This window comes from Cervus canadensis, chromosome 10 (assembly GCF_019320065.1).
Source record: "Cervus canadensis isolate Bull #8, Minnesota chromosome 10, ASM1932006v1, whole genome shotgun sequence".
Taxonomy (NCBI): Eukaryota; Metazoa; Chordata; class Mammalia; order Artiodactyla; family Cervidae; genus Cervus; species Cervus canadensis.
The window spans coordinates 72,200,779-72,227,582 of record NC_057395.1 but is presented as its reverse complement, the minus strand read 5'-3'; the positions used below and the strand labels follow the sequence as shown (position 1 = coordinate 72,227,582).

Sequence of the window (26,804 nt, the reverse complement as noted above, 5' to 3'; positions counted from 1 at the left end):
GACTCACTGGCCCCAGCGGAGCCTTAAGATGACTGGAGCCTTGGCCAGTAGCTTGGCGGCAACTTCAGCAGTGACTGAGGCAGAACCACCCAGCTGGAGCCGTCCTGGATTCCTGATGCCAGAACCTTTGGGATGATAAGTGCTTCTTGTTTTGAACTGCTAAATTCACACGTGTGGGGATTTGGGTATTGGGGATTTGGGTATTTGGGTATTGTAACAGCACTCTGAAGTGTGGGAGTAGCAGTGGACCGACCTAGACTCAGGAAGAGTGTGCCGAAAGCTCAACATGCTTTGAAAAGGCTGCGAATAGAAGCCTCGAACCCGGGCCTCCTGCACTGGGAGGGCGAAGTCTTACCCACTGGACCATCAGGGAAGTCCCCGCCCAGCATTTTTTTTAATTAACTTATTTATTTTAATTGGAGGCTAATTACTTTACAATATTGTAGTGGTTTTTGCCATACACTGACATGAGTCACCCATGAGTGTACATGTGTCCCCCATCCTGAGTCCCCCTCCCACCTCCCTCCCCATCCCATCCTCAGGGTTATTCCAGTGCACCAGCCCTGAGCACCTGTCTCATGCATCGAACCTGGACTGGTGATCTATTTCACATATGGTAACATACATGTTTCAGTGCTATTCTCTCAAATCATCCCACCCTCGCCTTCTCCCACAGAGTACAAAAGACTGTTCTTTACATCTGTGTCTCTTTTGCTGTCTCACATATAGCCTGCCCAGCATTTTAAACTGCATTTAGTGAGAGAGGTGGGGCTTCCCTGGTGGCTCAGTGGTAAAGTATCCACCTGCCAATGCAGGAGACCTGGGTTCCATCCCTGGGTCAGGAAGATCCCCTGGAGTTGGAAATGGCAACCCACTCCAGGATGCTTGCCTGGAGAATCCAAGGACACCGGTGCCTGGCAGGCTACAGTCCATGGGGTCGCAAAGAGTCGGACATGACAGCATGTGCACACTCAATGGGGGGCGGGGGGCGGTGGGTGGAGAGGAATACATCTACTTCATCTTGTTCAGAACCAGAAATCCTTATTTTATGTTCTCTTTAACCCTGTAAGTCCGAGTGAGAATACCTCTGGATATAGAATCCTTTTAAGATCTTGTGGGTCACTGTGAGTCTTATTCAGGTCCACGCCATTAGACAAAAGCTATGCCTGTGATTCCTCTGAGATAAGCCTTTCTCTCTTAGGCTTCTGCTGAATTGGCTGACAGTCAACACCCTTGAGCTTTCTAGGATTCCTCTTGCTTGATTCAGAGCATCTGTGAGGCACACCCATCATTTCTTTTGAGGTCTTTTATCTGACTGAAGACTACTCTGCTGCATTGCCTGAAATCTTCCCGAGATGCACACAAAAGATTTGATAGTTACATTCTCACTTTCCTTTGACTGTGTTTTTCTGGTGCTGCTGTGGATTTGAGCTTTGCTGGGAAACCATTCTTTAGCTTTACTATCATTTGCCAGGTAGAGGGGCTGAGAATTTTCGACCACAAAGTCCTGGCTCCTTCATGTTTAACAGTTCTTCCTTTTAGCTCAGGATTTCTCAACCTCAGCACTATTGACATCTCAGGCAGGATAATTCTTTTTATTTATTTGTTGGTTGTGCAGGGTCTTCATTGCTTCCTGCAGGCTTTCTCTAATTGCAGTGAGTAGGGGATACTCTCCAGTTCAGTGCACAAGCTTCTCCTTGCCGTGGCTCCTCTTGTTTTGGAGTATGGGCTCTAGATGTGTGGGCTCCAGTAGCTGCAGCACTCTGGCTCAGTAGCTGCGGCCCCCTGACTCTAGAGCTCGGGCTCAGAAGTTGTGGTCCATGGGCTTAGTTGCTTCATGACATGCGGAATCTTCCCAGACCAGGGATGGAACTCATGTCCCCTGCATTGGTGGCGCATTCTTGTCCACTGTACCACCAGGGAAGTCCCAGGAGGGAGGAGGTGGTGTTGAGAGGGGTTTGCCCATTATAGAACATTCAACAGCATCCCCAGCCTCTACTAACTAGATGCCAGTGGCAACCTCTCCAGGTCTGACAACCAGAAATGTCTCCAGACATTGACAAAGGTCTCCCCGGGAGGCTCCATCATGCTCACTTGAGAACTGCTGCCATTTCCCTACCACCTCTTGTGTTTTACTATAAGCAGCAAGAAGACAGCAAGTTGCACCTTTAACACATGATTTGGGAATATCTTTAGCTAGATCCCAGGCATGTTTTCTGCCTTCCACTTTACCCCACGTGCCGCCAATAAAAGATCCCATGTACCACAATGGAGAGCCGGCACACTCAAATAAATACAAGAGAGGAGGTCAATCCTAAGAGTTCTCATCACAAGGGGAAAACAGGTTTGTTTGTTTGTTTGAAGTAAACCGATGTGGGAAGAAAATATCTGCAAATCACACATCTTACAAAGGGACTCATCTAGTCTGTATAAAGAACACTCAAAACTCAACAGTGAAAAAACAAACAGTCCAGTTGAAAATGAGCAAAAGATTTGAACAGACATTTCACCACAGAGCATACAGAGATGGCAACAATTAAAATATGCTCCACATCAATAGCCAGTAGGGAAATGCAAATTAAAAGCACTGTGCATCCATTTTATACCAGTTAATTAAAAGTTAGTGACCATACTAAAAGCAGGTCAGGATGCAGAGAAGCTAGACCGTTCAAACCTTGCTGATGGGAATGTAAAACGATATAGTCCCTCTGGAAAATAGATCAGCGGTTCCTTAGAAAAACTAAACACATACTTACCATATGATCTAGCAATCATCCTCCTTGACATTTATTACAGAGAAATTAAACTATGTCCCTGTAAAACCTGTACATGAGTGCTCCTGCCAGCTTTATTTGTAACAGCCCTAAAAGAGAAACAACCCAAATGTTCTTCAGTGGGTGAATGGTTAAACAAATCACGGCACATTCATACTGTGGAATACTACTCAGCCAAAAAGGAACAAATTATTGATACACACAACTGGATGGATATCAAGAGCATTCTTTTGAGTCGGGGGGGGGGGGGGGAAGCACCAGGCTTGAAATGTTACATACTGTATGATTCCATTTATATAGTATAATGCTGTTGAAATAACAAAAATATAGAAATGGAGATGGGTTGCCAGGGGTTAGGGGTCAGAGGAAAGAGGGTGTGGGCGTGGCTATAAACAGCATTTGTGAGCCTGGGATGATGGAACACTTCTGTATCTTGATTGTGGTGGGGGTTACATGGATCTACAAGTGGTTCTGACATTGGAATACAGTTATTCGAGATGTTACCCTTCATGGGTGGGGAATGAGAGAACGAGATACAGGACCTCTATTATATTTTTGGGGAATTTTCTGTGAATCTGTAACTTTTTTTTTCTTTTTATAAAAGGAACTGTTACACCTGCAACAACTTGGATGAGTCTCCACAGCATTATCCTGAACGAAAAAAGTCCATCTCAAAAGGTTACATACTGTGAGATCCTACTCACATAACATTCTTGAAACAACAAAATTGCAGAAATGGAGAATGATCAGTGATTTCTAGGGATGAGGCATGAGATTGTGGGGAGAGGGGCAGATTAACACAAGAGAGATGTTCACGGTGATGGAACACACACACACAAATGAACGCGTGTAAAACTGACAAAATCTGAGTTAGGTCTGTCTATTGTATTTACATCAATTTCCTGGCTGAGATATTGCGCTGATATACCCAACATGTGTAAATCTTAAATGCATTGTGTTAAGTGAATGAATTCTATTCAAAAGTCTACAAGCTATAGGATTCCATTTATATAATGTTCTGGAAAAGGTAAAGCTACAGGGACTGAAAATACATCCGTTGCTGCCAGGGTTGTGGGTGGGACAAGGAGTTAACTACAAATAAATTATACAAGAGAATTTAGGGAGGTTATGAAACCGTTCTACACATTGACTGTGGTGTTTGTACAATAACATGCACTTACCATAGAACTGTACACTAAAAAGGGTGAATTTTACCATATATAGGTGCTTCCCTGGTGTCTCAGACAGTAAAGAATCTGCCTGCAATGCAGGAAATCTGGGTTTGATCCCTGGGTGGGGAAGATTCCCTTGAGAAGGGAATGGCTACCCACTCCAGTATTCTTGCCTGGAGAATTCCATGGACAGAGGAGCCTGGCAGGTTACAGTCCACGGGGTCGCAAAGAGTCGGATACAACTGAACAACTAACACACTCTGTGAAACAAAACCACCACAAAAAAGACTAGATCCACAGCCACTAGTAGAGCTGTTGTAGAAAGAAAGAAGGAGAGAAGGAAAGAGAGGGAGGGAGGGAGGAAGGAAGAAAAGAGGAAAAGGAGGAGGGAAGGAAGAATGAAAAATAACAACTCTTGGTGAGGATGTGGTGAAATTGAAATGTTGGTGGGAATGTAAAATAGTGCAGCCACTATAGAAAAAGTTATGGTGGGTCCTCAAGAAATTAAAATTAGAATTACCATATGGTCCAGCAATTCTATTTGTGAGTTTATACTCAAAAGAATTTAAAGCAGGGTCTAGAAGGGAGATATTTGGACACCCACGTTCACAGCAGCATTATTCACGGAAGCCAAAAAGGTGGATGCAACCCAAGTGCCCACCAATGGGTGAGCAGATAAAATATGGTCTATACTTGCAAGAGGATAGTATCCAGCCCTAAAGGAAGGGAATTCTGGCACAAGCTGTAACATGATGAACCTTGAGGACATTATGCTGAATGAAATAGGCCATCACAGCAAGACACATGGTGTGTGATTCCATTCACATGAGGTACCTGGAGCAAATTCATAGAGACAGAAAGTAGAATGCTGCTTGCCGGGGCTGAGGGGGCTGGGGAATGGAGAGCTGTTGTTTAACGGGTGTTGAATTTCCATTTTGTGGGATGAAAAGAGTCTGGGAGCCGGATGGTGGTGATAGTTGCATAATAATGTGAAAGTACTGGACACTACTGAACTGCCCACTTAAAATGATTAATGGTCAATGTTATATGTATTTTACCACAACTAAGAGAAAAAAGAGAGTGGTGGTTTCTCACTGAAGTGCCTTGGATGTGATCCAGAAGGCTGACCAGCTGCGTGTCCTTGGGTATCGCTCTGCCCATAAATGGTTTTTACCAAGCAAATAGAAGAGATGAACAAGACTGAATATGGGGTGCTGCTTTAGGAGACGTTGTTTGGGTACGACATCTGGTCACGGAGAAAAACTCCTGCCCCCCTGGGGATGCACCCCCAAGCTTCCAAAGGGAGGAAAGGGAGTGACGGTGAAAAGAACCGGCTGGAACAGAATGCAGAGGCAGCCGGGCCAGCCGCCAGGGCCCACTCGAGCCCCGTCGCCTGGGAACACTCCCAAGGCCCTGACCCTCAGGACCAGCTCCAAGCCTCTCAGCCTGTAATGGAGCCAGCCTAGGGGAGCTGGCTCACTCCCCTAGGTTTGGCCACCGCCCCTCTTGGCTCCTACCTTCTATTCCAGCACATGCCCTGCTTCCGAGTTCCCTCCCACACCTGTAATTTGCAAATCCACGAGCCCCACGGCCTTTTGCCTGGCGACCCTATTCTGCCTTTGTTATCTGTCACCATCTCTATGAAGACTTCCCTGGCCTCCCCACGCTGCTCCTTAGTGTTCCAGCAGTCCGCTCACCACTACCCTTATCATAAAGAATGCCATTTATTTTCACTTTTTCACAAAATACTTAGTGGGTACCTCTTGTCAGCCAGGCACTCTTCTAAGGCTCTGGGGGGTTAGCAATAAAGAGAAGAGCCCCAAATCCCTGCCCTTGAGGAGCCCATGTTCTGGAGGGACCGTTCCCCCAGCTCAGTGGACAGCAGGGCCCCAGCTGTTGGTGCCCAGGTGGCAGATGCAGAGGATCCTGATGCAGCCCACCAGAGCCCACCAGAGTCCACCAGAGCCCACCAGAGCCCACCAGAGTCCAGGAAGAGCTGAGACTGTGCTGACAGGGAGAAGGAAGCCCGAGCAGGCAGAGGAGCCGGGAGAGGGCTGAGGCAGACAGAGGTGGGGTGGGGTGTTCGCCTTGCCTTCCCTCCAAAGTCGCCTCCTCGTGTCTTCTCTGGTCCACAGCATCTTTTTTTTGTTTTTACCACCCACTCATCTCCACCCTAATAAGAAAGGGCATGGCCATATAAGAAGTTGTGCAGCTTTCCGCTTTCGGCTCAGAGGAGGCAAAGGTGCAACTTTCTTCAATTGTCCCGAATCCGGGTTCAGCAGCCTTCACCATGCTGCCAAAGTGTGACCCCAACGAGATCAAAGTCGTGTACCTGAGGTGCACTGGTGGGGAAGTCAGCGCCACATCTGCCCTGGCCCCCAAGATTGGCCCCCTGGGTCTGTCTCCAAAAACGGTTGGTGATGACATTACCAAGGCAACTGGTGATTGGAAGGGTCTGAGTATTACAGTGAAACTGATTCAGAACAGACAGGCCCAGATTGAGGTGGTACCTTCTGCTTCTGCCCTGATCATCAAAGCCCTCAAGGAACCACCAAGAGACAGAAAGAAGCAGAAAAACATTAAGCACAGTAGAACCATCACTTTTGATGAGATCGTCAACATTGCCCAGCAGATGTGGCATCAGTCTCTACCTAGAGAACTCTCTGGAACCATTAAAGAGATCACCCAGTCTGTGGGCTGCAATGTTGATGGCCGCCACCCTCATGACATCATAGATGACATCAACAGTGATGCTGTGGAGTGCCCAGCTAGTTAAGAACTGCAAAGGAAAAAGAAAAATAAAGGATTATTTGACAACCGAAAAAAAAAAGAAGCTATGCAGTAGTCCGGTCTTGGTCCACCTCCCCTAAAAGGCAGAGGTGAGCACCCCACGTGCATATACACCCCTCCATCTGGGTATGCTGTGGATTTGGTTCCCACACTTGCTGGGTTTCAAACTGGCCGACTGAGTGGGTGGTGAGGGAGAAGCTGTACGTCACAAGCTCTTCCGATTATTCAGATGCAGCCAGGTGGGCAGATTACTCAGAGCAGCCTGAGTTGTTCAAATCTCCCACAATCTGTCCCAGCCCCTCCACCAGGACTTTCTCTGCCCTCACCTTCTGCCACTACCTCTCCCCACTTCCCTCACCTCCTTCGGGTCTCTCCTCACATCTCACCTTGTCAGTGAAAGGGTCCTATTCCATTCTTTAAAAAGCTTTTTATTTTGTATTGCAGTATAGATGATTAGCAATGTTGTGACAGTTTCAGGTGAGCAGCGAAGGGACTCAGCCATACATACACATGTATCCATTCTCCGAACTCCCTCCCATCCAGGCTGCCACGTAACATTGAGCAGAGTTCCCTGGGCTGTACAGTAGGACCTTGTTGGTTACCCATTTCAAATATAGCAGTGTTCATCCTTTTTTCTTTTTCCTTCTTCCTTTCGGTTGTGTTGGGTCCTCGTTGCTGCACCGGCATTTCTCTAGTTGTGGCGAGTTTTCTACTTGCGGTGCACAAGCTTCTCACTGCAGTGGCTTCTCTTGTGGTGAAGCGTGGGCTCTAGGGCGTGCCGGCTTCAGTAGTTGTGGCTCACAGGCTCCAGAGCACAGGTAAAGGAGTTGTGCTGCACGGGATCTGAGGCGCGTGGGATCTTCCCAGATCAGGGATCGAACCCGTGCCCCAGCGTTGGCTGGCAGATTCTTCACCACCGAGCCACCAGGGAAGCCCCATCCCTTTCAATACAGCAAACTTTCCACCTTTGTTCTCCATTTCCCGTCCACCTGTTTACTCCTCCCCACGCACTTCTTCCCATCTAACGCTCACAGGAGCATGCTGGAGCTGACTCGTGAGGGCTCACAGAGGCATATGACGTTTTTAGGAACTCAACTGGCTGGTTGTTATGCAACATGATCATTAAAACTTAAATCATACTAACTTCATTGAGTTAATGATATTAAAAACAAAGATGGAAAGTGCTCAAACTCAACACTTCCTAATTTCTTACTACCTTTTGCTACTATCTATGATCCTGGGAATCTTAAAACTGTAGAAATATGGTAGAAATATGTAATATATAACAGAGGTGACTGCCTTTCTGTTCAAATCTGCATTCAGTGACATCACGCTGGTAGGCTGAAGTATTCACACCACAGAAATAAGTAAATGTAACAAATCAGGTTTTGGTTTATTATCTTACTGATTGTCTAGGCCAGGAGTTGGTCCTGGACCAAATCCGGCCCACTATTTTTGTAAATAAATTTTATTGCAACACAGTCAGGCCCACTCATTTCCTTATCTGTGGTTGCTTTCACATTCCAAGAGCAGTTGAGCAGTTGCAACTACATGGCCTGCAAAATTTAACATATTCACTATCTTGCTTCTTAAAGAAGAAATTGCCAACCTCTGGTCTAGAACACCATGGAGGAAATGTTCATTGGTGGTGTTCAGTCACTTAGTCATGTCCGATTCTTTGCAACCCCATGGGCTGCAGCACGCCAGGCTTCCCTGTCCTTCACTATCTCCCTGAGTTTGCTCAAACTCATGTCCGCTGAGTTGGTGATGCCATCCAACCATCTATTCCTCTGTCACCTCCTTCTCCTCCTGCCTTCAATCTTTTCCCAGCATCAGGGTCATTTCCAGTGAGTCGACTTTGCACATCAGGTGGCCAAAGCACATGGAGGAAATGTTAACAATGTGGATTAAAGGTAAATGTGTCCTGTCTGTAGCTGTTACAGGCAGATCTCAAGTTATTTCACTCTACTGCACTTCACAGAGAGTGAGGTTGCTACAAACTGAAGGGATGTGGAAACCCTGTGGTCAGCAAGCCTGTCGGTGCCATTTTCCCACCAGCATTTGCTCATTTCATGTCTCTGTGCCTCAGTTTGGTAATTTTCGCAATGTTCCAAACCTTTTCACTATTCTACTTGTTATGGTGACTTGCGATCTTTGATGTTACTCCTACATCTCACTGAAGGCTCAGATGATGATAAGGGTTTTTTTAATCAATTAAGTATTTTTAAATTAAGGTATGCACATTTTTTAGACATAGTGCTATTATTGCGCATTTAATAGCCTATAGTATAGTATAACTTTTATATACACTGGGAAACCAAAAGACTCTGGTAATTCACTTTATTGCAGTGGTCTGAAATTGAACTCGCCATCTCTCTGAGGTATGCCTGTACACTGTAAATAGCCAGACACAACCAAAAGATGCTGAGCAAATATACTCCCAGTATTTGAAAACAGTGACAGTAAGCAAGTCGATCAGATCATTGAGAAATGGATTCCAACATCTTCGTTCTTCCACTTTTTCACTTTCTTCTTACTCTTTAGTATGAACGAAAACGTCAACATTCATATTGGAATGACATCTGTCCATCAATTACAACCATAGGTTGGCTGTGGATGAAAGAGTTAGGCAAAATTTGAGAAAAGTTTACTCTAAGAGTAAACTGGCCCTACGGGATTCACAATAGAGTATTTGTAGAATTTTATTATTTTATATTTCTTTTGGTAAAATTTATGATAAACACACATTCACACACACATATACATTGTTTCAGACAGCCCATTATTGAATCTTTACAAGAACACATACTGTCTCTTTTCCACTAGAATGTAAGTTCCTTGATGGCAGAATTTTTTTTATTCCAGCACTTAGAACACACCGGACACACAGCAGATACACATGAACGAGCATGTATGACATGAATGAACAGATGAGCACAGTTGACAACCAGGTTTCATGGGCTGATTGTCAGACCTTATGTTCCCAGCTCCACCATTCTCCAGCTGTGTTGGCCTTGAGTAAATTATTTAATTTCTTTGAACCCTGATTTCTTCATTTAAAAAAGGTGGTGGGGGAATCTTCCTACGTTGCAGGGAGAGGGTAACAGCATATGCCTCTGCCTGGCACCTACCAGGTATCTGGACAGACAGGAGTCACCCTCTCACCCTCCGCCCCTGCCACACACACACTCCTTGGAGACCCAGCCCCGCCACTGTCACACATTTCAGTGATGTCACAGCCCCCCGCCCTGGGAGCACCAGCACAAGCATCCTGACGCCCCGCCTGAGTGTGGGCTGAGCGGGGGGCAGACAGGGCGCAGGCAGGGCCGGGATGTGCCACAGCTCCAGCATGCGTCCATCGACAAAGAAGAGGCCCAAGAATAAGGTTTCCAAGGTTGGACTTGGGACTGGATCTAGTGGAGGTCTCAACAAAGTGTCCAACCATGCCCAGGGTGGGGGCCTTTCCATCTAGGGGGAGGGGGAAAGGTGAAGGGGGGTCAGGAGAGTCAGAATGGGCTCCCCATTTCCACCCCAAACCAAGGTGACAAAAATCGCAGTCTACCCAAGCCCAGTGGAGAGGCATTACTGGGCGTTCAGGGGCTCATCCTGTGTTAGCACTTCCCCCCACCCGGCTCCTTCCCTCTCTCTGTCAGATGCAAGCTAAGGAACCACAGGACAAGATACATCAGCCTGTCAGCAAAGTAATCGAGCGGAACCGACTTAAAATGGTGAGACGCCTCGTTTGGGTGCCCATAAAGAGAGCCTGAGCCCCCACACTCTGCTGCTCGGGGCTGCCACAAGGGAGCCGGAAGGACTCAACCGGCCTCGCCCTGAGCTGAGCTGAGCCAAGCTCCAGGTGGGGGTTGGGAGGCTATCCCAAGAAAGCTGAAGCTTCCATGTTTGTTTGGTTTGTTTTTTTTTTCTGGTTCTTCATCCTGGCAGGTATTAAAACACTTGTCGCTCTTGAAGCTGCTCAAAAGCTCGAACCCTCGGATCCAAGAACTGTATAACCTGGCCAGAAGGTGTTGGAATTCACTGCTCAGGGTTCCAAAGATCCTGGGGATCTCCTCTGGGTGAGCTTGGCCTGCCCATGGCCCCCATCATGGGCCCAATAGCCGTCTTTACTAGGAACAGGCACTGAGCTAAGGAGTTTAGAAACCCTCATTTTGACAAGGCTCTGGGAGAAAGGGAGTCGTTTAGTAGCCCTGTTTTAATGATGGGTAGTTGGGGCTCAAGAGATGCTGTAACTTGTTCCATTAACTGAACTGCTAAGTGGCAGAGCTAGGATTTGAAACTGTTCCCAGCTGAAATCAGAGCTGTTGTCATAAGCATGGTCATAATCATCCAGTCATGGTACTACCACCTGGGGCTCTGAGCAAGCGGGCCCTCCTCCTGCCCCTCCCAAGTCATCACCACCCACAGACTAGTCATCCTGCTGAGGCCAAGCTCCCTCCCACTTCACATGGATGCTAAGAAAGCTGACGTTTATAAGGCACCTGCTAAGGGCTTCCCTGATAGCTCAGTTGATAAAGAATCTGCCTGCAAGGCAAGAGACCTGGATTCTATTCCTGGGTTGGGAAGATCCCCTGGAGAAGGGAAAGGCTACTCACTCCAGTATTCTGGCCTGGAGAATTCCATGGACTGTATAGACCATGGGGTCACAAAGAGTCGGACACGACGGAGCGACTTTCACTTTCACTCCTCAAGGGCCAGGTACCCTGCAGAGCATTTTCCCACCTAATCTACTCTCCATAAAAACCCTACTAGGTAGACAGAAATATCTCAGTTTTCAGATGAGGGAACTAAGGCTCTGACAGGACACCTTTCTTACCCCAAATGACACAGACGGTAAGAGGCAGAAGCAAGTCTGAACCGCAGTGTGTCTCCAAAGCCTGTGTCTTCCAAGCCGCCTTCTGCCTTGCAGGACTGTGGTGAGGGTCCTGGGCCTGACACCAGGTGGGCCCCCGAACAGTGGTGGCCGTGACTATCCTCAGTATTGTCTAACCTTGAGCGTGAGGCCTCTCCCTCCCCACACCGTGCTCAGCTAGGACGGGGCGGCCACGGTTGCAGAGGACTTCAGTCTGTGACAGATACCCTTTTGGAAAGTCTAACACCTCTGGTGAACTCCCCACTCTGGTTTCCTCCAAGTTCCTCCCTCGATACAGGAGATCAGGAAACACCGAGTCCAAAGGGTCAGGATCATCAGGCCCAGAGTTTTTCAACCCTTTTTCCAGAGCCAGCCCTAACTGGCCCCAAGCCCCAACTGTGTTGTTGAGAGGAAGCTATCCTTCCCCTCCAGAAGTGAGGTGGGATGGGGGGCGGGGGGGGTCACTGGAGCTACTTTCTAAGATGTCTTGGAACAAGAAAACAATTAAAAAGAAGAAAAAAAAAAAACTGGACCAGTCCACTCTGTCAACTGAAATCCAGACAGGCAGAGCCCTAATCTAGGGGCCGATGCAGGTAAGACGCGTTTCTAGTGTCCTAACTACTAGCCGTCGCCAAAGGCTTTTCTAGCCTTTCACGTCCCTTCTGCCAGCGTTTGTCACCGCGTCCCCTGCCCCCAGGCAAAGGCCTCTGAGTGCTGGAGAAGCTTCTTTCCGGGTTCTCCGTGGCTTTCCTGACCGGCCCCCTGAGGCGGCGGCAGCGCAGGTGTCTCGGGGCTAGTGGAGGACCAGAGCCTTGGTCCTATGCTGCTGACCACTGTTCCTCTCCCGGCCAGGTACGACAATGTCTGTGATGAAGTGGAACAAAATAACAAAGCGCTCCAGGAGGAGGCTGGGTGTTCCTACCAGAAACTGGACTCCAAGAACTTAAAGCCCACAGGAGAGCCTGAGGAGCCTGAGGAGCCTGAGGAACCTGAGGGGCCGAGGCCCAGGGCACAGGAAGCTATGCCACAGAAAGAGGAGCAGATGGAGCCTGAGGCCCCGATGGCATCGCAGGGTCACAGCCTGACCACCGGTCCCGGAGCCCAGACAGGGCAGCCACCCACTGGGGACCCCCGAGTCATCTTCCTGAAGACCCCCCAGGGCAGAACTCCCACAGAGGGTGCCAAACAGCCGGAAAGAGAGAACCAGCGGGTCTGGTTTGAGGGGCTGCCCACACGAGTCCACCTCCCGGGGCCCCGGGTGATGTGCAGATCCTCCGCCTTGCGCTGGGTCAAGCGCTGCTGCACCCGCTTCTGCTCGGCATCATTGGAGCTGCCGATGGTCCATCTGTACAAGGTGTGACACCACCACCGCCAGGCCAGGGTGGAACGCTGGCCCCGAGCTGGGCCCAGAGCCAGGACGTAGGGTCCAGAGTCTTGGGGGCTGTGGCTGGCGGTGCTGGGAGGCCCGATCTTCCGCCCAGAGAGGGAAGCCCAGAGAGGCGGAAGCCGTTGACCAAAGCCATGCAGCAGGGCAGTGGGCCTCTCAGGACCCAAGCAGGGACTCTGGAGGAGGACGACACTGGGAACGTGGTCCTGAGGCGGGGTATCCGTTGCCTAGAGGCCTGGGAGGGACCAAATTGCTGTGGTTCAGAATCTCATTGAGAAATGAGTCCAAGGATTTCCAAATGTGGGGGGAAGAGGGGAGAGGGAGAGGTCAAGTAGGGCTCTGCTGCATCCCATCCCCTCTTTGATCTACACTCTATTGTATTTATTCATGCCTCAAATAAGACTTGGACTTCCCTGGTAGCTTGACGGTAAAGAGTCCCCTGCCAATGCAGGAGGCCTGGGTTCAATCCCCGGGTCGGGAGGATCCCCTGGAGGAGGAAATGGCAACCCACTCCAGTATTCTTGCCTGGGAAAGACCATGGACAGAGGAGCATGGTGGGCTATGAGGTCCTAAAGAGTCAGACACCACTTAGGGACTAAAGCACCACCAGCACCACCACCAACCACAAATAGGATTTACTCTGAACAAAAAGTTCCTTAACAAAAGAAATACTTCAGCCCCTTCGCTGAGTTTCCAAGAAAGGAAGAGGGTGAGGGGCCTGGGAGTCCAGCTGAAAGGAGGCTGCCCCATCAGCAAAGCTGGCATCTCCTATGGGCCCGACGCCGCAGCGCCCCGGTCCCCGAGCCCTCTCCCTGGCCCGCAGCGCCCCCTGGGGGCGGTCTTAACTCCCGACTGACGCTGAGGTCTCTGCTCGCAGGTGTGACCTTGGACGGGAGCCCGGGAGCCCGAGGTGTGCGGGAGATGGCACAATCATGGACCGGGAGGGAAGGGCGGGAGAATTCGTGAGTCTACAAATAAAATCTCCTATATGCCACTGGTTCTGCCTGTTTTTCTGGGGCTGGACAGGATGGAGGAAAGTCTCTCCAACAAGGTAAGGGCTGGGGGTGGGGGTGTGAACCACTACTTCAGGGTAATCTCAGTCTATCCCCAGGTCCCTGACGTCAGTGTAGAACCCGGAACAAAGAAGCCAGTGGGCTGTTCCCCTCCCCCACTCCGCAAGCCGGCCTCCTGAGCTGGCACTCCATGAAGTCATAGAAGGGGAACGTTTGTGTGCTTCCTGGCTGGCGGGTGCCTCACAATGACCCTGTGAGGCTAGGAGAGGAGGAAACCACTGCGGCTCCAAGACGGTCCTGGGAAGTGGCACAGTAAGACCTCTAAACCAGATCTCCTGGCTGCTCCCCATTCCACCTCCCGAAGGGGAAAAGGGACAACACAGCATCCAGCCCGTCAAACACGTGCGTTATGCCCTGAATATCACAGAGCCGGATGTCAGTAGATGTCAGCTGGAAATGCCAACTGTGCCCCTCCTGGGTCACGGGAAGCACCAGTCAGGCTGGGAATTGGTTTTTTGTCTCACTGCTCCCATGTAACAGACACAGCACATCCATCCTCCAACCCCACATCTGGTCGGAGTCACCCCCGCTGTCTGTAGGAGCCACAGGGCCCTGAATGTGCCATTAGGGAGAGGAAAACCGAGGGGGCCAGGCTTTCTCTGGATGAAGACCGTCATCCCCTATCTGCCCCTGGAGGCAGGCAGGCGCCCTCGGGAAAGCAGCAGGGCCACCGAGGGGCGCAGAGCCTCCAACCCCACCCCCAGGGAGTCAGGGCAGTGATGGAGACCCTCAGATTGGGAGGGAGGGGGAAGGACAGGAGAGGCTCCCACTGAATCCACAGGTTCACACCCCTCCTCCCCACTGGGGCCCAGCACCATGACTGAGTATCCCTGGGGTGGGCATCAGCAGAAACCAAGCCACCGCAGACAGCCTGGCATGGGACCACTCTGTACCTCACTGCCCTCCACCTGTGGTCACCAGGTGCAGAGTTCCCGTCCCGGGCATCCCGCCCCTCTCCCTCCATGCACCTTCCATTCCTGCAACCCCCACCTCAAGCTATACACCCACTCAGCCCACAATCCAGCCTGACTCCTGGGTACTCCCCATTTCGACTCCCTTGCCCAGCATCATCAATCCCATCAACCTTCTACTCAACCTTTCCTCCCAAGTGCCTTCCATTCTGTCAAACTTCAAGTAACCTTCTGTCCAGTGGGCTATCAGCAAGCAATCAGAGCAACGAGCTCCCAAATCAACCAACCAACCCTGGGGGCAAGGGGGGCTATGCTAATCTTCATTCCAATCTTCCCCCAGGGAGCCCCACGTAGGGGATGAAAAGCCCTGAGCCTAAGGAAGATTGGCAACTCCTGCTTTGCCCAACTGGGAGCTAGAGCTGGGCCTGACTGGCCCATGGAGAGGCCATCGAGTGAGCAGACAGGAGCCTGTGTGCCTAGGCTGGCTGGGACCCAGTGTGGCCAGTGTGCTGCAGGGGGAGGCAGGATGCAGGCCTCGTGCATGTGAATAACTCCCAGCAGTTCGCTCCTTGGAGCCTTATCCCTTCTACCTGCTGGCATTTAGGCTCAGGCAACCCGCCTCCCATGATCCCAGAACCAGGGTCTCCCCACTACCATTCTCCTTTTCTTTAACGACCTCAACCTGAGGCTCCTCTTCAGGGATCAGTTAGATCCTGATTTGGGCAGGATGCTGCAAATGATCTCGGAGATAAACTGACTATAGGAGAAACGGCTACCCAACAGTTAACTAGGGGAAAATGTTAAGTGTCTGAATTTGTAACAAGTCACATGATCTCTCAGAGCCTATTTCATCTGTTTATAAAAAGAGGGATACTAAGAGCCATTCCAGAGGGCTCTGAGCAAATCAGGCTTGATGTAGCTGAAATTAGCTTGCGGGATGTTGAACGTTTGGCCTTTTTTCCATGCCTCCGTGCCATAATAAAGCCCCAAGGCCAGTACTGGCCCTGTTTCTCACTTATGGGCAGTTGGCTAACTGCCCACCTTTAGGGAACCAGCTGCTTGTTTAAAAAGCCAACCTTATGTTCAAGTTCACAACCTTTTGCTAAAATAGCATCTGGATCCTGGAGGCTGCCCTTCTCCCAATGTGGGCCATGAACTATTTAAACATGATTGGAATATGAAATGGGGACGAGGTTGCTGAGGCAGACAGGCCTGGCTTCTCATCAGCTGTTTGATGCTGAGGAAAGCTATTTATTCCTAAGCCTCAGTTTCATTGTCTGCAAAATGGGGAAAACAATGGTGCCAACGTCACTGGATTAAGTTAGAAATGTGTCACTTTACAGCCCACGGCACATAGCAGCTCAGTGCTTTGTTGCTGTACTTATGGGCACAGGCCTGTCCCCCATCTAACAGCCAAGGCTCCGAAGAAAGGGGTCTCCTCTGTAAAATGGGAAGGGGTCGTGGTGCCTTAATCCTAACTGTTCAGATTCATGAATCACTTCTTACACAGGCACAGTGCTTTACATATGACATCTCGCTGAACCCTCACAAAAACCCACGAAGTTCAACCCAGGGAAGGTTAAGTAGCTTGTCCAAGGTCTCACAGGTAGCAATGGGACTCCAGGACTTAACCGGGCACTCCACAGCCGCTCTCTAAAGTCTTCTAACATCAGGCCCCTAGAATTCTCCCTGGCTTGGCCAGGTAGGCAGGACAAGGATTAAAGCTCTCAGCTCGCTCTCTCTACCCCCTTGTCTCAGGGCTGTTTCATCACCCTTTGCTACTTTCCTACAGAAAACCTCAAGCAAGACAGTAGCTTTTAAAAAATACATATGCACTTTTAATTTGGCCGAGCCAGGTCTTTAGCAGCATGTGGGATCTAGCTCCTCCACCAGGGACCAAACCTGAGCCCCCTGCCTTGGGAGCATGGAGTCTCAGTCACGAACCACCAGGGAAGCCCCCCAAGGCAGCAGCTTTGAATTCCCCCTCCACAAGGCCCCTCTCTTTTGGGCCCAGAATTGGCCCCTACTCCCCTGGCCCCTAAGGCTCTCTGGTCCCTGGGCTACATGCCAACTGCCCTCTGGGGATGCCAGGAGGAAGCTACCCTGATCCGGGGAGTCACTGAAGACAGTGTCAGACTCACCTTCCAGGGGAAGCTAACCTGTCTAAATTGTCCCTCCCATAAGACTCAAGGGGACCTGGAGCTTCCCTGCCCCCTCTCCCCCCCATGCCATTCTGGCCCCCGTTTGGCTCTGATCTGGACAGGCCTACCCAGAACGAGGGGTTGGCGGCAGCCTCGGAGTCAGACACCCCTGTCTCCCCTACCACCCTTCTTTCGGGTCATAAACCAGTCTGTGAGCGCCACTATGTCCTACCTTCCACTTCTCTCTCCAAACAGCTGGAGTTGAGTAGTGAACGGGGAGAAGAACGGGGTGTCTAGCCATCACACCCCTACAAAGTCAAGAGCTACACCGACTCAGTGGGGGGTGGAGGTAACTTTCTGATCTAGGTATTCTTCTTTATCCTTTGGAAATAAAAACATTTCCGACATCCTCATGTTCACTTGAAAATCTGTGGCCGTGTTTAATGTACTGCCTATTAGTTTTTCTTGGAAAACAAGTAATATTTACAATGCATTTTACATCCTTAGTATTTACAACAATACAGTAGGATGAGAAAGTACAAAGTACAGATTGTTTAACCAATAAGAATGTAAACATTCTTGACTATTAATGTCTTCAGAATGAGTTTATTAATTAATACCGAAACCCAAATCCTGGTCGGCCAGCCCCTAACATAACCTTGGGCAAGTTCCTTAGTTTCCTCATCTGTAAGACACAGATGGTTTTTCCTACTTCTTCTTTTTTTGTCGGTCACACCAAGCAGCATATGGGACCCTAGTTCCCCAACCAGGGATCAAACCCGTGCCCTCTGCACTGAGAGTGCAGAGTCTTAACCACAGGACCGTCAGGGAAAGTCAGAATACTTCCTACTTCTGAGGGTTGCTGGGGAGATTAAGTGAGCAAGGAGACGTACAGACTTAGTCTACTGTTGGACATCTCCTGTACTCAGGGGATGCTATTACTTCCTCTCTGGAACTTGCCTCTAGACACTGCTTTGTCACTTTAGAATTCATCAACATCTTAGTCAAGTTGCAGCTTATTCATATATTATTTAAAAAAAAAAAAAAACACATTGGCTCCCCTGACTTCGGGCAGTTTCCAAAAAAGATCCAACTGACACTCTGGGGGCAGAGACCCGTCATCAGAGAAGACGTGCGGCATCACAAGCCCTGTGGGAAAGTCCCAAAGACGGGTGCCACCACAGCCGGCCACGTGATGTGAGGGCTCTGAGGCTTTCCGCTGAAGGGAGTCACCTGCCTGTAGTCTCTGGTGTCTGGGGGAAACCTACCGACGCAGGGGAAGCCATCTCAGCCCGGTCTCACCTCGTGGACTCTGCAGCCAGGATTAGAGGCCCATTAACAACCCATTCCCTCCCCAGGGCCAGGGCGCCCTGTGCCTGAGGCGCTTCACCCAAGCCTTTGCCCAGCTTCTGCCTGGGCATGTTCACGCTTCAGCTTTCATCCTGTCAGCCTCCAGCCTATCCTGCAGGACTGGCAGCCAGGAGGCTGGAAAGGCTTCTGGGGCAGACAGCACAAGTTTCCATCTGTAGCCCTAAATCTGAAAGAGGAACTTCGTCAGCTCGCTCAGGGAGGCTGCGGAGGGCCCGCGGGGAGCAGCAGTGAGGTTTCCGTGAGGAAGTTTCACTGGGCACAGTCAGAAATCACTGGCAAGTGGGAAAGGCATCCCGAGTCATGGTGGTTCACCAAGGTGAAGCGGAGAAGGCTACAGGTGGGGCTGGGACACAGGAGTTCCCCGCACTCCATGTTTTAACCAACTGGAGGAACACTTGGGCTCAAGAAGGAAAAAAAAAAAAAGGTGGCCTAATAATTCTTTCTAGCTCCTGGCTCTCATGAATGTCTGACTGTGCTGACCCCTCCCAGTCCCAAGCATGGCATTATAAAATAAAGCACAGGCAGAACCGTGGAAAATACTGTATTTATGTATACAGGAAGGGCAGCTGCAAGCCCCCTCACAGAGGACACTCCACCTCTAAGAAACAGCTTGGTAGCAAATTCCTATCTCCTATGGTACAATCAAGTACACCTCAAGCTGCAAGGCTGGGCTCCCTGGGTCTGGGCGCTCACGGTTCCCTCCCACTGTGGGATTCCAAATAAGGCGGGAAGACGGAAGTACCGCCAGAACGGAGGTCTGTGGGAGCCGGAGAGCCCGGTCATTCCTAGAGAACAGGCTGTGACGCCAGGTCAAACACGAGACAGACAGCGATGCTGGGATTCTTCTCTGGGTCCTCCGCCCGCTATGTGGAAAGCCGGCAGCAGCGTGGGGACCCAGCAGAGAGAACCGGAAGACAGTCACGGGTTCAGGGGTGTGTGCGCGTGTGTGTGCAGCAGGACACCGGCTGTGCGTTTTGGGGGTTTTTTTTTTTTCCTGCTTGATGCCTCCACCTGCCATTCTCTGCCTGACAGCAGCCTGCTACTTACTGGGCACCTACATCTCTTTCTGTGGCTCTGGATCCAGAAACCAAGGGTTGTTCCAACTGAACAGCTGCAGTCAGGGCAACGTGGCAAAGGTATGTAATGGCTGTCCCAGGAGGTAAGACAGATGGCTAGAAGAGTGGTTTGCTCCGATCAGATATCTTTGATTTTTTTTTTTCCTTTTTAAAATAACAGGCTGGTGACAGGTATGGTGGCTCAAGAATGACATGGTTCCAATTCTGCTATGACCCTGAAAGAGGTGCCCACGCTGACCTCCCAGACACCAAGGCTTCTGTGGACAGAAGTGGTTCTTGCAGCTCTCATCCTGCCCGCTACCCACCTTCTTGACGGGGGCCTCACTCTCTCCCCAACACCAACCAAGACTTCACATTTCCCGGGTTCCTCTCAGGCCTGGGCTGGACCTCATCTGGTGGTCCGAGCAGCCCAAGGGGTTGGAAGGGTGGTCAAGTGCCCAGCAGGGTGTCCAAAGGACCCGACACTACACACTGGACTTCGGGGCTGAGTTGAGGGGGATCTCCTTGAGCTCCGACCGCATGCATAGGTACTCCCCGATGACAGCCATGAGCGCAATGCACACAGCCTGGACCAGCCACCAGGTCAGCGCCGAGGGGAAACGGGAGCTGTAGAGCCAGCAGCCCAGGAGGTGAAAGAAATGGACAGTGACCGTGAAATCCAGACACTGCTTCCCTCGCCGGATGAAGTACAGCAAGCCCAGGGCACTGTGGGGAGAGGACGGCAGTGAGCTGTCACTGGGTTGTCCTGGCCTTCGATCAGCTTATCTGGGGGAGTGTGGGGACACAGGATGTCAGCACAGGGGTCAGGAGCAAGCGAGAGAAGTGCGAGGCAGGGGTTACATTGTCAGATGCCCAGAGGAACCCGGCGGGGAGTGCTGAGAGTGAGTCAGGCGGGGGAGGAGGAGGAAGAATGAGCGTGATGATCAGGGCAGCTGCCGCTCAAGGGGCTCCGAGAGACCAGGGAGGGCTGTGGCACCACGAAGCAGACATGTTCCATCTAAAGTGGGGCCAGCAGCAAGACAAACCCCAGGCTAGAAGGCTGGCCTGGAATCAACTGATCATCCCATTTTCTTAAGAGACACCAGAAATCTAGGTTTTTAATATAAAATATCCTGATTTTCAATTAAGTGGAAAAAAAAATCTTAAACACCCTGCATGGGTTGACAATTGGGTAAGTCAAACAGAACATATCTGGGAGCCAAATCCAGGTCACAGTCACCCCACCAGTTTTCAACCTCCAGCGAAAGGTCAAGAACAGCAACATGCAAGGCATTGTTTTAAGTACCTCCTGTGAATGAACTCGTGAAACCCTTACCATTATGAGGTGGGTAATATTATTAGCCTCATTTTACTGGCAAAGAAACTGGGGCTTAGACAGATTAACTTGTCCACAGTCACTAGACTAATGGTAGAGCTGAGAGTCAAAGCCAAGTGAGTCAGCCTCTAGAGCCTAAGCTCTTAATCACTTCGCTTAAACTGCCTCTCAGTCCAAGTCCTCAGCGTACAAGTGAGGACCGGATGCCCAGAGAGAAGGGAAGGAACCTGGCTAATGGCACATGGGCCAAGAATAGAATCCATTGCTCCTGACTCCCAGTCCAATCCTCCCCTCATTCCACATCAGGGAAGTGATCTGAGAGGGAAGCTGTCCCGGGGCAGCATGCACAGAGTGACATAAGAACTTTCCAGCTAAGTCAGAACAGTGGTGGAAGAAATCCTATGATGGAGCCAGTCCCAGAACTGGTCTCTGCCACCCACATTAGTCCACCTCTACCCAGGAGCAAGTGCCAGCCTGTGTCAGGTCCGAATTTAGAAAGTTAGTTCCAGCGCTAAGACCCCAAAAGCTGGATAGGAAAAGTGATACTCACCAGGTGAGGGCGTTGAGGACGAAGGACATCGTGGAGAGCCGGCCTGGAGGGGTGGAAAAGCCCAGGATCTAAGGGGGAAATCACAAAGGGAAATATGCTGGAGGAGAAAACTGACAGAGCCCCAGGCTCCAGGACCCCCCTCCAAGGAAAAAACATCATGCCGGGACCACAGAAGCTAACACGCCCCTTCGTCTGTATGGTGGCCTATTTCTAACAAGCTGCTTTTACAGACATCCATCACTGTATCTCACCCGACCCCTCACAGTAGCCAGGAAAGGATCACCATCCTCATTTTACAAAGAAGGAATAAAAATCCAAAGAAGTTAAGTAACTTGTCCAAAGTGACACAGTAAGTAAACAGCATAAAAGTTGGAACAGTGCTCAGCAAACTATGGCCCCAGGGGCCAGGCACTTATTTTGTAAATAAAGTTTTATTGAAACACAGTCACACCTATTCACTTTAGTATTGTCCAGAGCTGCTTTTGTGCTATGATGGCAGAACTGAGTAGCTGTGACCTAAAATCTTTATCATCTTGCCCTTTACAAAAAGGTCTGTCAACTACCGGTCTAGAATTCAGGTAGTGTGTTGAGACAGCTCCTCAACAAAGCCTCAGATTTCCACATCTCCTTCTCAGGAGGACAGAGGCTCCTAAGAGGATACAACTAGGCAACTGGTGGGTGTGCAGCTTCCACCACTACAGTACTATCAAATACCGAACATCTACACTCTTTCAGCATGCAAGAGTGACGTTCATTATCTCATAGTATCCTCACAATAACCTCATAAAATTATTATTATTGTTGTCATTACCTTTTTTGGATAATAACTCGCTTACTATTACCTCTTTTTGGATAATAAGTTGCCCAACGGCTACACAGAGGATAAGCAGGAGGAAAGATTCCATCCCAAATCTCCTGGTTCCAAGAACTGGGCTTAATACTACATACCACATCTGCCTCTGTGAAGCTTACACTTCTCTGCCCTCCGTTACACTGTTGCAAAGCATTTTCTTATTCCCAGGCCCCTCTGGGTCTCATAACATTTTGCTGAGGATTATTTTATTCCGAAAGAGGAAACAGGCTCAGAAAGATGAAGCAACTTGCCCAAAGTCCCACAGCTGAAAGGCTGGACACTAAGCATTTCTGAATCCAAAGCCAGGCTCTGTGTACTGCAATCCACGGCCTCCCTGCTAGCGGTCTCATGATTTTGCAGACAGGAAAAGTGATGTTCAGAGAGAGAACAATACTTGCCCCAGGTCACACAGCTAGTACGTGTAACTTAAACAGAGGCCTGACTCCAAAGTCCAGGCAGTTCCCACCATACCTCCACGAATGTTCTTTTACCCATTCCCCTCGCCGCAATTTGGCACCCGAGATCCTGGGGCTTAGAGAAGTGAAGTCACTTCCTCAGTGTCAGGTGGTCCAGCCAGGTGTAGAGCCTGGTAGTGTCAGACCACCAGGTGAGGCCGAAACGCCGCCCACGCCAGCCCGGGGATCCTACCTCGGCGTCGAACACCTGGTCCAGCGAGGGGCTGCTGTGCACCAGCCCGTCCACCAGCGCCAGCCACAGGCCCAGCGAGCCGTAATAGACGGTCTGCATGAGGACGATCTGCGACAGGATCAGCAACGGGTCCCACACGTAGCTGCGGAACTGGCCCGCCATGCCGGTCCCCGGGGCCCGGCTGCTGCCCGGGCCCGGGTCAGCGCCGCCGCCTCGCCATGGGCCCCGGGCCGCCCCTGCACCTGCGAGGACACACGCCTGGCCTCAGCCAGCCCGCCGTCACCATGACAACGTCGCCCCGCCCGGGAGGAGGGACTGGGATGGAGGCGGCGAGCCCATTCCGGGAGCGGGAGGGAGGACGGGGCGGACAGACCCATTTCCAGCGTGAGGGGAAACCCTGCCCGTTCCAGCTTGCTCGGGCCCCGCTCGTCCTCGAGCTCCTGTGGGGTTCACTCACCGGTTACGGTCTCGAGGATCCGAGGCGTCCGAGCGCGGCCCAGCCGCACCGACTGGCTACCGAAACGGTGCTGACAGTCAGGACCATGGAGGAGAGGCCCTACCGGCCTAGAGAGGCAAAGGTCCACCGGCTGCAGAGGCTGTAGCGGAAGCGTTTCCGGGGTGGAGGCGGGCGGGGCTGAGATTGCGCAGGCGTGGTACCAAACGAACGTAGGTCAGCCCGGAAATAAAGTGCGCACATGCGCGCAAGAAAACAATGAAGGCGAACGGAAGTATGGCAACAGAATGTAGAGCTTGCTTGCCCTCTAGAGGAGAATGTTGAGAAATAAAAGTGAAAAAAAGAGGGCGACGAAAGCAGACGGTTGACGAGTGGCCGAGGGAGAGGTAAAGATGTTTGGGAGTTAACGAAATGATAACGTCCATTCCGTTTTCAGCCTAAACTCCCAATATCATCTTTCTCGCTTGAAATGAACGAGCCAGCAAGTCCACACATGATTTTGCCACTGTTTCTGGTTTATAGATAATTAAAACTAAGGGCCAGAGAAGGAAAGCAACATCACTGTCTCAAAGATATAGAGTTAGTGGCAGTTAGAATTCAGGTGGGGATTTCCCTGGTCATCCAGTGGTTAAAACTCCCGGCCTCCAATGCAAGGGGCAGGAGTTCACTGGCCCGGAAACTAAGATCCCATATGAAACATGAAATGGCCAAAATAAAACAAACAAAAAACCTGTTTTAAAATTCAGGAGCAAAAAAAATAAAATAAAATTCAGGTGCTTCCAATACCACAGCACCGATTTCATGCCCTACTGAGTGTCAGGAAGATTTGTACATGTTAAAATGAGACCGTCCTTGTCCTCAGACCCAACTTAGCTATATTAGAAGACACAGTAGTGGGGGTTTTATAAGGCAGATATTCAGTTATAGCTGTTTATCCATTTATATTTATAATGGGGGGGGGGGGGGGGGCCCAGGTTCTGAAGTCATACCTGGAAGCAGATCCTGACACTGTCTGCAGCCATAACTGTTTCCTCTATAACCTCTTCTGAGTCCAAACAGTGTGGACATTCAGTAAATATTTGCTGAATAAGTCAAGAATAGAGAAAGGGCAACAGCAAGGTGATGAGTCATCTCACTCCTGCCTCAGCCAACCAATCCCCCTTGATTTTCTTGATCGTAGGTTCTCCTCTGGAATGGAAAGAAGGGAAGTAACTGGTTCCAGGAAAAGAATTCAGGTTTTCTAGAGCTTGCCATACTAGCTGGGTGACTAGCAAGTCACGTCCTTCTTTAAACCTCAGCTTCCCTGTTTATGAAATGAGGAGTTAGACAAGATTAATGTTTTCCATCATTTAATCTACCCTCTGCTAATTATTTTCACATTAAAAAAAAACTTTTCAAAGACCCATGTAACTTGCCAATCAGAATTTCTGAACAGCATGTGATAACCATGTTATCACCTTGACTTGATCCAATTCCAGACAGAGGTAAAGAAACTTGAGACTCTGTCAAAAGTAGACGTGTGACTTCCCTTATCATTTGGAAATATTGTAAACAGTTCCCTTGGACTCCGGTTTGGAAGTCATTAAGGCTCAAAGATTTCTGAGGTGCTTTCCAGCTCAGCTGTTCTTTTAAGCACCTTTTTCAGCTCAACAAATCTCTCTGGTCTATTAATGACTCACATGATCTAGTGCTTCTGAGAAAACACCTTCTATTTATTAAGAATCCATATGATCTTGTGTTATCCTCATAATTAGAGAAGATATGGGAATTCCCTGGCAGTCCAATGGTTAGGACTCTGCACTTTGACTGCCAAGGGCCTGAGTTCAATCCCAGTTAGGGAACTCAGATCCCACAATGGTCAGAATAATAATAACAACAATAATATAATCAGAGAAGGTAGATATTATCCCCCACTTTAAAGGTGAGGAAATTGAGGTTCCAAGATGGGACGTGACTCTACCCAGGTCAGAGCTCATAAGAGGTCAAGCTGGGATTCAAATCCAGGACATCTGACTCCAAATACCAAGATACCATTCCAGACTTTTAAAAAAGAAAAAGAGAAAGAAAGGGGACTTCCTTTTTATTGGCACAGTGGATAAGAATCTTCCTGCCAACACAGGGGACCCGGGTTTGATCCCTGGTCAGGGAAGATTCCACGTGTCTCAGAGCAACTAAGCCTGTGAACCACAACTACTGGCCACAACTGGTGAGCCTGTGTGCCGCAAGACTGAAGCCGGCTAGCCCTAGAGCCTGTGCTTCACAAGAGAAGCCACCATAAAAAGAAGTTTGCACACCTCAACAAAGAGTAACCCACACTCACAGCAAGTAGAGGAAGCCCATGCACAGCTCCAAAGACCCAGTGCAACCAAAAATAAAGTGAAACGAATAAATCGATAAAAAGGGAGGAAGGAAGGAGACCGTGAAATATGTGATGGGATGGTAGGAAGGGGGAAAAGAAGCAGTGAATCCCTAGGCTTAAGTGGTTCTGGGGTGTGGGGTTAAAAAGAGATTGAAGCAGAGGTACCAGAAAAATGCCTGAGAGATTCAACTTGGTTTTGGTAGGCAGCTTCCTCTTTCTTCTGAGTGCTGGGTGGTGTGGCTCTTCCTGAGTCGGGCCCCCTCAAGTGACAACTGGGCCTTCTCCACTCTGTCTCCTCCCATGGAGGGAAGGCGTTCCCTCCCCTTTCTCCTGAAATGGAAAATGAAGCTGGTGTCTGAGTCATCCTTGGGTCCTGGAGCTCGCCATTGGGAAACCCCCGTGGACCTGCTGAACAGCCTCTTGCAGTTTTCTTTTCCCTGTAGAATCTCAGCTCTTGAATCCCTCCCTCTCCAAGCCCCGGAAACGGGCACCTTCCCAAGTCGTAATTTGGGTATGAGAAGGAAACCAAGAGCTGGGGAAAACCACAGTCATACTATTGGCCAGGCTTCCTGGCTCATTTTGAGAATTTGACTATAGGTGGCTTGGAAAAGGAGAATGAGCTTTGGGTTCAGACCGCATAGCCTGTGCAAAGGCCCGGCTCACTTGCCACGTGACATTGGGCAAGTCCCATGCTGAGTCTTAGTATCCCAAACTGTCAAATCAAAGGAGGATGTTGGACTCCCAACTTCCAAACACAGTCCATGGCCCTGTGCCATCTGAGTCACCTGAGGGACACATACAGTCAGATCCCCAAGCCTTGCTGCCAACGGAAGTCTGAATCTCCAGAACCTCTAAGAGCTCCCCAGGTGATTCAGAGGTACACTCACATTTGATCATTACACAACGAGATGATCTGTCATTGACCTCAAACTAATTCTCCTGCTAACAGAAAATTATGCTGTGACCTTGCCTTATCCATGGCTCCCTTTGGGCCTCAGGGGTTCCCCCCCCCCCCCCGTTAAGTCTGTAATACGGACTAAAATAGCTGATCTCCAAGGACCTT

The 26,804-nt window shown here is 49.9% G+C and overlaps 3 protein-coding genes across 8 annotated transcripts in view; 2 read left to right on the top strand and 1 right to left on the bottom strand.

Annotated features, from left to right (window-relative positions):
- The window catches only part of SYS1 (SYS1 golgi trafficking protein), a 31,367-nt gene extending 7,820 nt beyond the window's left edge, over nt 1-23,547 (bottom strand). The window contains exons 1-4 of one of the 6 annotated variants that reach the window (XM_043478457.1): nt 23,386-23,545; nt 22,929-23,170; nt 21,428-21,495; nt 6,536-6,725 (exon numbers count right to left, since the gene is read on the bottom strand). In XM_043478457.1, coding sequence (XP_043334392.1) covers nt 6,719-6,725; nt 21,428-21,495; nt 22,929-23,090 — 237 coding nt within the window. In that variant the 5' untranslated portion in view covers nt 23,091-23,170; nt 23,386-23,545 and the 3' untranslated portion in view covers nt 6,536-6,718. Of the gene's footprint in view, nt 1-6,535; nt 6,726-9,061; nt 9,347-19,011; nt 20,328-21,427; nt 21,496-22,928; nt 23,187-23,385 lie in introns of those variants that run through there. The other 5 variants (XM_043478456.1, XM_043478454.1, XM_043478455.1 and 2 more) reach the window with 5 other exon arrangements.
- On the top strand, nt 6,222-6,722 carry LOC122447825 (60S ribosomal protein L12-like). Its single transcript, XM_043478461.1, has one exon. The coding sequence runs from the start codon at nt 6,237-6,239 to the stop codon at nt 6,720-6,722; it is 486 nt and encodes a 161-aa protein (XP_043334396.1). The 5' UTR covers nt 6,222-6,236.
- TP53TG5 (TP53 target 5) lies at nt 10,068-13,957 on the top strand. The gene is made up of 5 exons (XM_043479592.1): nt 10,068-10,130; nt 10,390-10,464; nt 10,679-10,809; nt 12,456-12,957; nt 13,868-13,957. The coding sequence occupies exons 1-5, from the start codon at nt 10,068-10,070 to the stop codon at nt 13,871-13,873; spliced, it is 777 nt and encodes a 258-aa protein (XP_043335527.1). The 3' UTR covers nt 13,874-13,957.
- Nucleotides 23,548-26,804: the final 3,257 nt, after the last annotated feature.

Coding starts and splice junctions, on each gene's coding strand:
- LOC122447825 (XM_043478461.1), top strand. CDS start 6,237: ATGCTGCCAAAGTGTGACCCCAACGAGATCAAAGTCGTGTACCTGAGG.
- TP53TG5 (XM_043479592.1), top strand. CDS start 10,068: ATGTGCCACAGCTCCAGCATGCGTCCATCGACAAAGAAGAGGCCCAAG. Junction 10,465..10,678: donor AGCGGAACCGACTTAAAATG/GTGAGACGCCTC, acceptor TCATCCTGGCAG/GTATTAAAACACTTGTCGCT. Junction 10,810..12,455: donor ATCCTGGGGATCTCCTCTGG/GTGAGCTTGGCC, acceptor TCTCCCGGCCAG/GTACGACAATGTCTGTGATG.